Here is a 12,918-nt window from a genome sequence, read left to right on the forward strand (position 1 = left end):
CCTCACTCGCCTGGACACACACACACACACACACACGCACGCACACACACACACACACACACACACACACAAAAGCAACAAGAAATTGTCAAACAGCAACAGGGGCGTACCTTAAAGACATAGTTTTATAGAACATATCTGGTATATATTTTTGGCACATATCTGGATTTTCCTTTTGTTGAATGTTAACTCCCCAGATTTTATTTTCCTGCATACAATAATCTCCTCTAAATTGCACACCTCTTTCTCAGATAAAGCAGAAAAAAAGAGTAACAGAAGAGAAGCTGGAGTCTGTGAGTCATTGTAACACACAGCAGGAATCTGGAAACTACTGCAGGAGTTTATGAGCTTCACAAATCTTGGACAACTCTCAGATTATTACCGCTCTCAGCCTAGCGTGGCCTTGAATGAACCTTACTTCCCTCCCTCCTTCTCTCCGGTTTCCTTTCGCACAGCTGCAGTGCACAGTGAGACTTCTCACATACTTATATACTAAGTCAAAAGTATGTATTTGCATAATTGCATATGCATATTTATGCATATGATTGTGTGCACCCTGACAGATGCAAGAAGGAATGCAGACACACATTTGAGTGTAATACACTCACACTCACTTTCTTTCTTACATCCTCCCTTCCTCTCTGGATCATGCCCTCACTGACCCACACAAGATGCTAAAAAGGCACCAAAAGAAGCATTTTTTAAAAATGTGCATTTATATTCTGGTTTTATGGCCAGGAGTGTTGGCAAAGTGTTGGGGTCACACATCAGAGGTTAGTGAAATGTATCGACTAAGAGACATTTTCTCTGTGGGATGTCATGTCCATTTCTAGCACAAAGACATTTCACAGGAAGACATAAAAGGAGCAGTGAGTTAGAACAATTACAGCTGAGTCACCTATTCTCCAGTTTCTCATGGGTGCACAACTGACAAGTTACACTGACGGATTTAAACAAATCTGAAATGTCAGATTTATCTTTTAAGTACAGTAATTACACAGATATATGTCAAATGTGTAAAAAGCTAAATAACTCATGACATACTGTGTTTTTTGACACCTTTGCTATGTAAAAAAGCACATTTAGTTAAGAACTGGTGCACAGCACAAGACAACATCTGGATACAGTTATTTGGAACAGCAGTGCTTTGAGCTAAAAGCTCACATCAGCATGCTGACATGCACACAATTACAATGATGACATGATGATGTTAAGCAGGTTTACAAGGTTCACCATCTTAGTTTAGCCTACTAACACTACATTTGCTAATTATCACTAAATATAAAATAGTCGAGGCTGAAGTAAATTGCTGTTCTGCAAGTATTGTCTTATTTTTTGAACGAGCTTCAAGTGGTCATTTGAGGAACTGTAGTTTTTGTACCTTCGTGTTGGCTTTATTTTCCAGCCCCAAAGGTTGCTGCTTGTCTGAATCATAAAAGTCAACCTCATGAGTGTGCCAGAGGAAACATCAGGGGGGTCATCAGAGTCAGTTGGTTTCATCCATGTGGACTATGAATGTAACTTTTCCTTGCAATCCATCTAATAGTACAAGAATTTTCCATCTGGAACAAATAAGTGGACTGACTGGATAACACTGCCATCCCCAGAGTCATGCCTTGAGTGTGGTTAACAAATCAGCAGCATCCTCTAGCGTGATCATTTTTCATGCAGCAGATAAGCTCATAGTCAGTGAGTAACAGAGACAATAATGTGTGACGAAATCATGCCACTCCTCCATTGCAATTCCTCAACTGAAAACATACACCTCCATCCTTCAGACACCAGGGGGCGTGAGTCTCAAAGCGAACAATCCCTCTGAAGTGAAAGAAGAGCGAGGAAGTACACAGAACTGCATGTTCTGTACCTTTTTCCCTGACATGTTACAATGAGTTCATGTGTGCTCCCATTGTTTAACTCCATGCACCCTGCTTCTGTGTGAATTTTCTTCATGCCTGTGCCTGAGATTTTCTGTTTGAACAGGCATCACAGGGTGAAGCAGGAAGGGAGTTTTATAACCGATTCTACTGATAGTATTAAGGGCTAGGCCGAGTCCTTCTCATCACAGCAAAGTCCAGCTTTAAGATGATACCATCACCTCTTAAAATACTCTCTTACAGACAGGCTTTTATGGTGTTTGTCTTTCCCTTTAACTTGCATTTCCCTGTTCTGTTTTTACGACTTTTCCCTCAATTTCAGACTTTAACTCTGGTCTCGGGCTTTAATACATTTCTGATTTACTGTGATACAAACCACCGATACCAACCATCCCTGCCCCTCAGGTTATCTTGAAAAGTTTTACACAGTATTCCAAGGATCAAAACCAAACAAGCTAAAGCAGCATGTAGTTTCTATGCTCCTCACCTGTTGAACAAGTTACCTGAATACCTGAGGTCTGCTAGAACTTTTAACTCATTCATACAGGGCTTGAAACAATATTCCTTACTGTGGCTTTTTAACACAACTTTTTCTTTAATCTGCAACTATTTATTTTCACACCTTTACTTGTTTGCTTGTCATTTGTCTATGTTTTCCCCCCAATCTATTCATTGTCTTTGAATGGAATATTAATGTTTTTTTTATTTATTTATTATATTTAGAGTATTTCTATGTCCCTGTAAGAAAAATTTGCATTTCATAGGAAATGAAAACGAGCCCTTGCTATAGTGGCATACATGCGTGTCAAAAAAAAGTCTAAAGAATAAGAGGAGGAGAATGTGGAAGCGGTGGTAGCTGTGGAAAAGAGGCCAACTTGACATGCCAATTTTGCAACAAGAGCTCGAAGTAAGTGTTAACATTGACTAACATTTAGTATTCACTAGTCGTACTAATTAATGCATCATTTAATGCTGCATTTCTATTGGTTGGTTAGTAGACATAGCAATCACACAGTGAGATGGTTATGGTTGGTTTCTGACACTGTTAGAAATTTATCCCAGGCTGTCTTTGATCTTAAGACCTTGACAACTGCCATCCTTAAAGCTCTCTTACTGATTGGAGGGGCCATTTGTGTTAGGGCCACAACCAAAGTTATCAATATGTTTTTTTCATGTCAGACATCTTTTGTCTGGGACGGCCCAAAATCGCACAGTATATATCAGGCTTTACTCAGCCTCTTATTGGCTCACCCTTACATTCTTAAAATAATCCTAAACAACCCCAGTACTCTTACTTAAACCTTACTAATCCAGCTATTGAAGGCAACAGGTAGCCAGTTAAAGGGAGAGTAGGGCAGGTCATTCCTTTGCTGTGCTAAAGGCTAATTCACCCCAAGCAGCAACATCGAAGGCTGAAAATGAAAAAGCCAACAGTGAAGTGCCAAAAACTGCCATTCCTCGAATGGCTAATTGAGCCTGGCTCCAAGACAGAATAAATCCCAATAGACACTAGTGTTAAAATACCCAAACTTACAGCATAAATAAACAACTTTACAGCCTTGTACAAAAAAATTGTTGTGGTCAATATAGCTAAATTCAACATCCATGATAACTGAATGGGGGTGCATTTTTTTTTTTACATAATTCACCTATTTCCATTTTATTGAGGCCCAAAGTTATTAAGGATGGGGCTGCTCAGAGCTTCTGTGAGGCGCCGCTATACAGTGCGTGAGTCAGATCGACTCCTCGCTCCTACAAAGTGCCAACCTCTTGTCCAAATATGGTCACTTCTGCCTCCAAAAAAACAAGATGCTGACGGCCAAAATGCCAAAATCAAGGTTTCAACTGCGCTATGCAGTCAACAAAACAATGAATCACATCGTGGTAGCTATGTCCATTATGTATACAATCTGTAATTTGCCCCCTGTAAAGCACTTTAAATTGCATTGTGTCTAAATGGTGCTGTATAAACTTGCCTTGCCTTTAACTTGATTTCATTTTTGGATTGTTTATATTGTCCACAAAGCATTGCATGCATCAAGGTCATTATATAATTATAGCCATACTATAATGTGAAGATGCATGCAGAAGCAAAGTCATCACCCTTAGCCAGTTTAAGATTAATCGTTATGATTCTCAACCCATTCTGAACATCTTAATCTGTCATTCATTGTGAAATAGGTTTGTTTCTTATCTTTGCTAATTGTCTTCTCATGCCCCCTGCTTGCTCATCTTTTCTCTCCACCACTCCCCTCTGTCTTGTAGCATGTATGTGTTTCTCTCAGCACATTCCTAACTTGATGTGTCATATAGCAGCTTCATACAAACGAAGACATCACTGGCCTCTTAAGAGACTTCAGGTCAGGGGGTTAGCTTCTTAAATTACCATCTTCTCATGCACAAAGAATGAAGAATCCTCTTATCAAGAGCAAATACACTTAACTTGATTCAGTTTGAGTCATCACGCAATAAATAAAGCTTTGTTCATCTGCTGATGTATTTGTTGGAGAGGCTGACTTAATGAAACAACAAAAAACTGGTTGACTTGTACATATATGGTTGCCTCCAAGTTTAGCACAGCAGCTCCATTGTGAAGAGTCACGTCACTATTTGAGACATGCCAAGCAAAACAGGCAGTTTTTGATTGGTCTAAAGCCTGAGAGTCCCTTTCAGGTTGTTAACTTTCCACAACATGTGCCCCTTTTGCCGTTCCATGTTTAGTTTCCACAGCACAGTACTGTGGGAGTTTTTTTTTCCTTCATAAATCTTGAAACAAAAGAAGGAGGGGTGTGGTGAAAATGATTGTTGAGGGAGCAAGGGGTTTCTTCTGTTGAAAATTAGGCAACAGTCATCAAACTGCTCAGAAAAGATCATGAGTCATAAATCTGCCCAGCGTCAAATGAATCATGATTTCCACAGTTTCAGATGATGGTTAGGTTCATGATTTGAATAAGAGTGTTATGAAATGATAAGGTCTGATCAAAAACTGTGTTTTGATCTTTAATATGTGCAACCATAGAAAAGAATATACACAAAAACAATTAGTCTATCTATCTATCTATCTATCTATCTATCTATCTAGTGTCAGCATTTTTATGTTATGTTTTTTTTGGGTTGGGAAAGATGTTTAACACTAAGGTAGGTCCAGTAAAAGACAAAGACACTGTTTGCTCTCCACCAGGCCGATATGGGAGGAATGCTCATCAATAGTCCTTGAGTGTGTGTGTGTGTGTGTGTGTGTGTGTGTGTGTGTGTGTGTGTGTGTGTGTGTGTGTGTGTGTGTATGTGTGTGCATTGCCTGGTTTGGTCCATTGATCACATGGAAACATCTGCCACACTGCACCTTACATGTATGCAATGTGCACTACCTGCAAAAGTGAACTTAGTTTTTTTTTTTTTTATAACTATTTCAATCATTTTTTAGTTTCATGCAAGGATTTGTTGCAACTTTCCTGCTAAAAAAAAACAACCTCTTAAACAACACTTATAGATAGAGGAACATATAAAGTGGGCAAATCAGGTTCTCCTAAAATTATGAGACATACAGTCACTGCTCACACAACACATATAGCACATCACACTGGGCAACTACAATTTACTTTGCAATATGTCACGTCTATGAGAAATGTTGTAAAGTAGAAGAGGAGGTCGTAAAATTATGTGCCTGTTCATTATACCCAAGGTTTGACTTTATATTGGGGTGTTGCGTGTATGTGTGTTTGTGTGCATGTTTGTGCACAGATGATGGAAGTAAGATGTAGTGTCTGTTTGAAGTACAGTATGTTTCTATGGATGCAAAATGATCTGGGAGTGTTTGCTATGTAATCATGTAAAGCAACGGTTTATGTTTGGAAAATGTCATTTCAGAATAAAAAGTTAGTCAAAGTCGTCCAGTGTTTCTGCAGTAGTTTTACAGAAACTGGCAGAGTGACTATTATGTAATTCTTGTACTCTCTCCAACACACTGTAAATGTGTAACACGACACGGTTTTCCTCCCTTACATCCCCCCCTTCCTCATCCTTCACTCCCCTGCCAAGGACACCAGCCAATCGTACCTCGCGGGGTCCCTCCCCTGCTCTGATAAATAGCACCAGGGACCAGGGAGTGTCTATCTGCCTGACTCTCCTTCCCTCAGCAGAGTCTCTCCTCTCTCACCACCTCAGTGCTACAGACTCCCTCTGTGACCATGTCTGTCAGAGCTGTGAAGACCACCACCTTCTCCACTGTGTCCTCCCAGAGGAGCCCATCCCACGGCTTCAGCAGCCGCTCCTTCTCTGGCTACGGGGGCTCTGGTATGGGTAGTGGCAGGCAGAGCTATGCTGTCCGCAGCTCCTATGGGGGACTGGGCAGCAGTGGGGCTGCTGTGGGTGCTGGGGGTTTTAAAGTAGCCGGTGGGTATATTGCTGGGGGGTCTGGACAAAGAGGAGGCGGAATAGAGTTTGGCTATGTGGGCTTTGGTGGAGGTATGGGAGGTGGCATGGCCAATGAAGTGGTGACCCCCATCACAGCAGTGACTGTGAACAAGAGCCTGCTGACCCCCCTGAACCTGGAGATTGACCCCGACATCCAGGCCGTCCGCACCCAGGAGAAGGAGCAGATCAAGACCCTGAACAACCGCTTTGCTTGCTTCATTGACAAGGTCAGTCAACTTAAGACTGAGATGAGATAAGGGGACATTTTGTCTATTGTGATATTTAAAACTAAATGTGGAGCATTGCAACAATAGAAACAAACATACAGTATGCTGCTTCATCGCTTTTTTGTTTCTGATGTTGTGTTGGTTTCTGTGGCTGCAGGGGGGAAGCTGTTAAATCCCACACAGAATAGAAAAATAACCCAGGAAAGTCAGCGGAAATTAGTGTATTGCAAGCCAAAATAGCTCAAGGTGAAAGAGGTCTGATTTCACAATGAATCATCCTTGAGGCAATTCTTGTGAATATAATAAAATCCCTGTATATATAACAATGTGCAGCCTGCTAAAAGCCATGCACAGAGATACAGCGGAGTATACAGGCTGTTCTGAGTAATGGCTTAACTTCCTCACATGTTTTCACTCTCAGGTGAGATCACAGAGCTCAGATAACAGGATCAAGCTGGATACACAGAACATACAGGGCTGTGATGAGGAACAGAACAATTTCACTTGATCTGCATCCCAATGTGAGCAATATCCTGAACAAAAAGAGATTTGGTTGTTATGAAAGTGGGTTAAGTGCCAGGTGTCCTCTTGCATTCTTGTTTTGCAAAATCTTGTGTTTTGTGCTATTTTCAAATTTCCTGCATAATTACAGCCTGTACAAACACTTACAGGAGAAAAAAAAGAGTGGGTGTGGTTGGGGAAGGTTTGAATGAGACAAACTTGTTATATATTGAATGGGGTAGATCCAGTGTGGTATTCTTATTGTTATTATTATGATTAGGATTATGATTACCTTTTTCTTTAAATTCTATGTGTCACTTACAACAAAAAGAGCTAGTGAGACGTCAACAAAGCTGAACAGCTCTGCTAACAAACAATAATAATAAACAGCATTGGACATAGCACATTTGGTGCCTTGCCCATAATCCCCGACATACACACACACACACACACACACACACACACACACACACACACACACACACACACACACACACAAGGAAATATTATTAGAATCTTATATTTGGTATTTATAATATTTACAACTTACAACAACACAATACAAGAGCATGGATGAGAAATCAACACAAATAAACAATTTAGCTAACAATCAATAGCAATAAATAACAAATAACAAATAACAGAGAGAATGGAGAATGTGAGGATTTTGTCTTCTGCTTGTTCTAAATTCTGTGCCCCTGTGCACTCCTGGGTCTTACTCTAATGCTCTCCAAATGCACTTTTTTTGATACCCACCCTCCCCCATTGGGTGGCGCTCTAGACAGCTGCATGTGTTTTTTAAAGGAAGACCTGCCAGTCATCAAATCACTTTAGTAAATAAAAAACTCAACCGAACACCATCAGTGATCAGAACAATACCCACTTTATAGGGCTGTATAATAGTCAATAAAGCAATTTTCAACGACAGCAATATTACGTACCCACTATCAAACAGAGATTCCTGACAGCAGTTATCTTATCAGACAGAAGCTTCCACTCCTCTCCACCTGACATTGATTCTGCAGTTATCAGCCATTGTAACATTCTTGTTTAAGGAGGAGCCATGTAGGTTAAGCTGCGAATCAATCACACTGAGACTAATTCTGCAGGTCGTAAAACAGAGCTTGCTGTGTGTTTCTCATTGTGTTTGCTGAGTGGTCGTAGGACCCCATCCAGGGTGAGGACGCTCAATAGAAGAGTTACAAAGGGGAGATTGGGAAACAGTGCCTCTTTGTGTTGAAATGTGGTACATGGGTTAAAACTGAGTGAGGTAATTGATGTGACATTTTGAGTGTGTTTGAGGTGGGAGAAGTTCAATTAGTCATTTTTCTTTCAGTCGATCTTCATGCACTTCTTTGTCCATCAGCAAACAATTGGATCCATTCATGTTTTCTGAGTCACGCCTACCGTCTCTTTACATGCATTCTTTTCCTGTCCACACCACATATATCTCACTGACCTCCCTCCCCATACATTATGGAGTTATGAATTTTATTTTGCAATGAGAACACAAATGCACCACCAACTTCCCTATCTTTCACTATCAATCCACTCACAGTCATTTTTGTATCATTCTTCTGTCTGCAGGTACGCTTTCTGGAACAGCAGAACAAAATGCTTGAGACCAAGTGGAAACTTGTGCAGGAACAGACCACATCTCGCTCCAACATTGATGCCATGTTTGAAGCCTACATTGCCAACTTGCGTAAGCAGCTAGACAACTTGGGCCATGAAAAAGTCAAACTTGAGTCTGACCTGAATCACATGACAGGTCTGGTTGAAGACTTCAAAAACAAGTGAGTTGAACAGAGGAACTCAACCTGCAGATTTACCATAACTTCTTAAAGCAGCTAAATGACATTGTTATATTAACAATGGATCAAATTGCTGCTTGTATATTAAAGGAGTTGCTCATAGTGACAGATCCACAGAGAATGGTTGCAAAGTCTGGTGTTTACCTCAGCTCTACAGATTATTTTGATGTCTGCACATTCATTCAAATCTCAGTTTTCTTTCCACTCACTGAAATCTGTTCCCAGATGCAGGTTTTCTTTTGAGGAAATTGCATCTTCTTAATTTGAATGTTCTTTTAGCACTATTATTAAAATTCTTATGAAAAAAAAGTAAATACATGTCATGTGAACACTGTTCCCCTCAACTCTGGAGAGTATTTTAGAATATATTTTAGTTCTTTGCTTTGATTGTGCAACCCAAAATTTAATTCACTCTCACCACTCCCATCAGTGTCATTTTCAACAGAAGGCAATTGTTTTCATTGAAAAAGCAATAAAACCCACAATACACTTCCTGCTCCACACCACATGCCAAAGTTTGTGACTATCTAGTGACAGTAACAGTTAGCATCGACCACAACATAGACAGGAGAGCAAAGTATGGACCTATGTTTGCCACATGGCCAAAAACATAACAAGCAGCGCTCTGGTAGCTTATCTGGTAGAGTGCGCCCCATGTAGGCTGAGTCCTTAGCAGCAATGTGGGTATGATTCCAATGTTAATCCATATCTGCTGGATATTTAATCAGGCAAGTGATGGCTAACATGTTCACCAGTACTTACTTAATTTAAAAGGTGATGATGTCGTAGACTAGCATGAAATTCAGTGCTCTGTTTACAACTTGTGTCTGCAACCCCTAAATGCCAAATAATGCCATTGCAGGTTATAAGTGGATGTAAATATGATAAAACTGCCTACATGTATATTTCCTGCATGTGGATCAGATATTAAAATTCAATTTCAATTCAAAATTATGATTCATTTTGAATTAAAAGGCAATTATACATCTAAAATTTCTCTTTTTTTCCAGGTATGAGGATGAGATCAATAAGCGCAATGAGTGTGAGAACAACTTTGTCCTCATGAAGAAGGTCTGTTTGGGCTTTCCTACATATTCTTAAAGTTGAAACTATAATTAGTTTTCGAGCACAATGAGCCCACACAATGGCGAATTGTACCTCAGGGTCAGGGCTACATGCATCAATGAATATTCCCAATGTTCCTTTGCAGGACACGGACGCAGCGTACATGATCAAAGTGGAGCTGGAAGCTAAACTGGATGGGCTCTCTGATGAGATTGAGTTCCTGAGGCAGATCTATGATGCAGTAATAAACTTATTTCACTTTTCAGTTGCACGCAAATGAATAACTGATTTAGCTATGCATCATCTTATCAATGGGCATTTTCAAAATGATGCGTTTCCATGTCTTTTTTTCTTCTCTGCTTATGTTTATGTATTATCCTGCATAGGAAATCCATGAGCTGCAGAGCCAGATCAAGGACACATCTGTTGTGGTAGAAATGGACAACAGCCGTAACCTTGACATGGATGCCATCGTTGCTGAAGTGCGTGCCCAGTATGAAGACATTGCCAACCGTAGCAGAGCCGAGGCTGAGTCATGGTACCAGACAAAGGTGAGAACACTGTGATATTCATGTCAAATTAAAACGTGACAAAAATTGAGGCTGAAAACAAATATAAACAACTTACGTTGGGACAACAGACTTGCAGTTTTCACGATGCATTTTGATGTGTCAATGTGAATTGTCCCTGTCTGTACCAGTATGCAGAGATGCAGCAGTCCGCAGGCAGATATGGTGACGACCTGAAGTCAACCAAGGCTGAGATCTCTGAAATGAACCGCAGGATATTGAGGCTCCAGTCTGAAATTGACATGGTTAAAGCACAGGTGAGAACTACATATTTATTTTGTATATTTAGACACATTTTACTGTAATAGGATTTAATTTAATTTCTTTATTTGATTAAATAGCTTCTTTATTCCTTAATATTAAGCAATAACTCAGGAAACTGTATTAGTAGCACAAGGCCTGAGAAGGACTGGGATGTTTGTACTATACTTTACTCTGCTTTCTTCTCTTAGAGAAACAGTTTGGAAAATCAAATCGCAGAGGCAGAGGAGCGTGGTGAGCTTGCAGTGAAGGACGCTAAACTACGCATCAGAGACCTGGAGGAAGCTCTCCAGAGAGCCAAGCAGGATATGGCCCTTCAGGTCCGCCAGTACCAGGAACTGATGAATGTGAAGCTGGCTCTGGACATTGAAATCGCCACCTACAGGAAACTGCTGGAAGGAGAGGAGTACAGGTAAGAGGTTGCTGTGACAGCACACCCATGTGGTGGTGATATGAAAAGTCTTGTTTACAAGAAGATTATTGTATATGTCTCATGGTTTTCTGCTTGTTCCTGTCTTTATCATTTTTTCCCTCCAGGTTAGCCACTGGAATCAAGACCAATATCTCTAAACAGACTTGTAAGTACAGCATTATATATTATAAAACATTATATATATATATTCAGATTGTCATAGACATGTGCACACCCAAATATAACAAATATAAATATTTTTTCAATGATTGCCTTTTACTTCTAAATGCGCAGCTGTGAACTACAATGCCTATGCCCTAGAGAGCTCTCGTACCCCGTCCTACGTCAGCTGCTCCTTCGGTGGAGTCAAGGCCAGCACCAATTCTGTCCCTGATCTTGAGGAAGCAACAGTGAAGAGCACCACAGTCACCAAGACAGAAACTGTGGTGATCAAGACCGAGGAGAAGAAGGAGGAGAAGAAAGTGGAGGAAAACGAGGAGCAGAAAGAACAGGAAGAGCAGCAGCAGACAGCAACTGAGGAAGATGCTGCTGAGGAGAAGACAGAGGAGCAGGAGGAGGCTGAAGCTGTGCCTGAAGAGTGATTTGTTCTTCTTTTGTCTGATTGATGATTTTGGTCTTGGAAGTTAAGAAAAAGCATACCTATTATGCTTAATTGTTCTGTTCCTTAATGATCCCTTCACCAAGCTGCCTTCATCAAATAATGTTTCTGCTGTAAGAGGCGTAAACACCTTTCCCTCAGATATCATGAATGAAGAGGTGCTAATGGATGAGTCTTTGTTCAGGTCTTTACTGTCATCGAGTCTGAGTCACTGCCTGTGGTTCAGTATTCACTGCACCACACTTGTTTTGCCAGCAGGTGGCACTATTGTATGTGTTTTCCTCTGCTGTTCTATCTTGTCCTGCACTGTTGTCACTACTGTTGTCACTACTAGTGTAAAAGCAAACTGCTGACAGGAGTCATGTGGGAAAACTAAACCATCGCCATGTCGAACTCCTTATGCTTAACCTGCTGTACTCAAACAGTAAAGTAAGATGAAAATCTGTCAATCTGTCACCAAAGTCTTCATGAGTATTTCATAAAAAAAACTTTTTTTTGGTGTGCCACTGCAGCAACACCTGGAGTCCTGTTTGCTCAACAATAAATCTTCTTCAAACAGTACTTCACATGGTGTCTCTTTGTGTTTAGTTGGATTATAAAGTATCATATGAGTTGGTGCATCTGTCAGTTCTTTTAAAACACTCAACAGGAAAATGGGGACTTTAACTTTAGAAATATATATATATATATATATATATATATATATATATATATATATATGAAAAGTAAAGACTCTGTTGGGAAAACATTTGTAATCATCCTGGAGGGACTTGCTGTTATGTAATCTGGAGTGTCAACAGATGCACGCGCGCGCGCGCGCGCACACACACACACACGCACTGTTTACCCAGTATTCTTTTGTGTAAATTAACATTGACTTAAGCCCCTTTTACTTTCTCACACATACTTCCCAATGAAATACTGGGATAACCTTCCCATAACTGGATACTACCCACCACTAATAATGTCTATATTCACACATGCGGTATATTCAGTAACATTTCCATCTTACACCATACCATGGTAATGTAGGAATAGATGGGGCAACGGACTGTCCAGCAGATGGCGATAATACAACACTTATGGATGTCAATTAACCTCAACAGAAGAAGAAGATGGGACAAGATTTATGCAGCAGAAAATATACAGTGCATTATTTTTTT

The 12,918-nt window shown here is 40.3% G+C and overlaps 1 protein-coding gene across 1 annotated transcript; it reads left to right on the forward strand.

Moving 5' to 3' along the window:
- Positions 1-5,980: 5,980 nt before the first annotated feature.
- LOC121954079 (keratin, type II cytoskeletal 8-like) lies at positions 5,981-12,316 on the forward strand. The gene is made up of 9 exons (XM_042501404.2): positions 5,981-6,514; positions 8,603-8,811; positions 9,840-9,900; positions 10,040-10,135; positions 10,281-10,445; positions 10,595-10,720; positions 10,916-11,136; positions 11,262-11,302; positions 11,431-12,316. The coding sequence occupies exons 1-9, from the start codon at positions 6,062-6,064 to the stop codon at positions 11,736-11,738; spliced, it is 1,680 nt and encodes a 559-aa protein (XP_042357338.1). The 5' UTR covers positions 5,981-6,061; the 3' UTR covers positions 11,739-12,316.
- The last annotated feature ends 602 nt before the right edge of the window (positions 12,317-12,918 follow it).

Source organism: Plectropomus leopardus, chromosome 2 (assembly GCF_026936395.1).
Source record: "Plectropomus leopardus strain MGB_pleo_1.0 chromosome 2, ASM2693639v1, whole genome shotgun sequence".
Classification (NCBI taxonomy): domain Eukaryota; kingdom Metazoa; phylum Chordata; class Actinopteri; order Perciformes; family Serranidae; genus Plectropomus; species Plectropomus leopardus.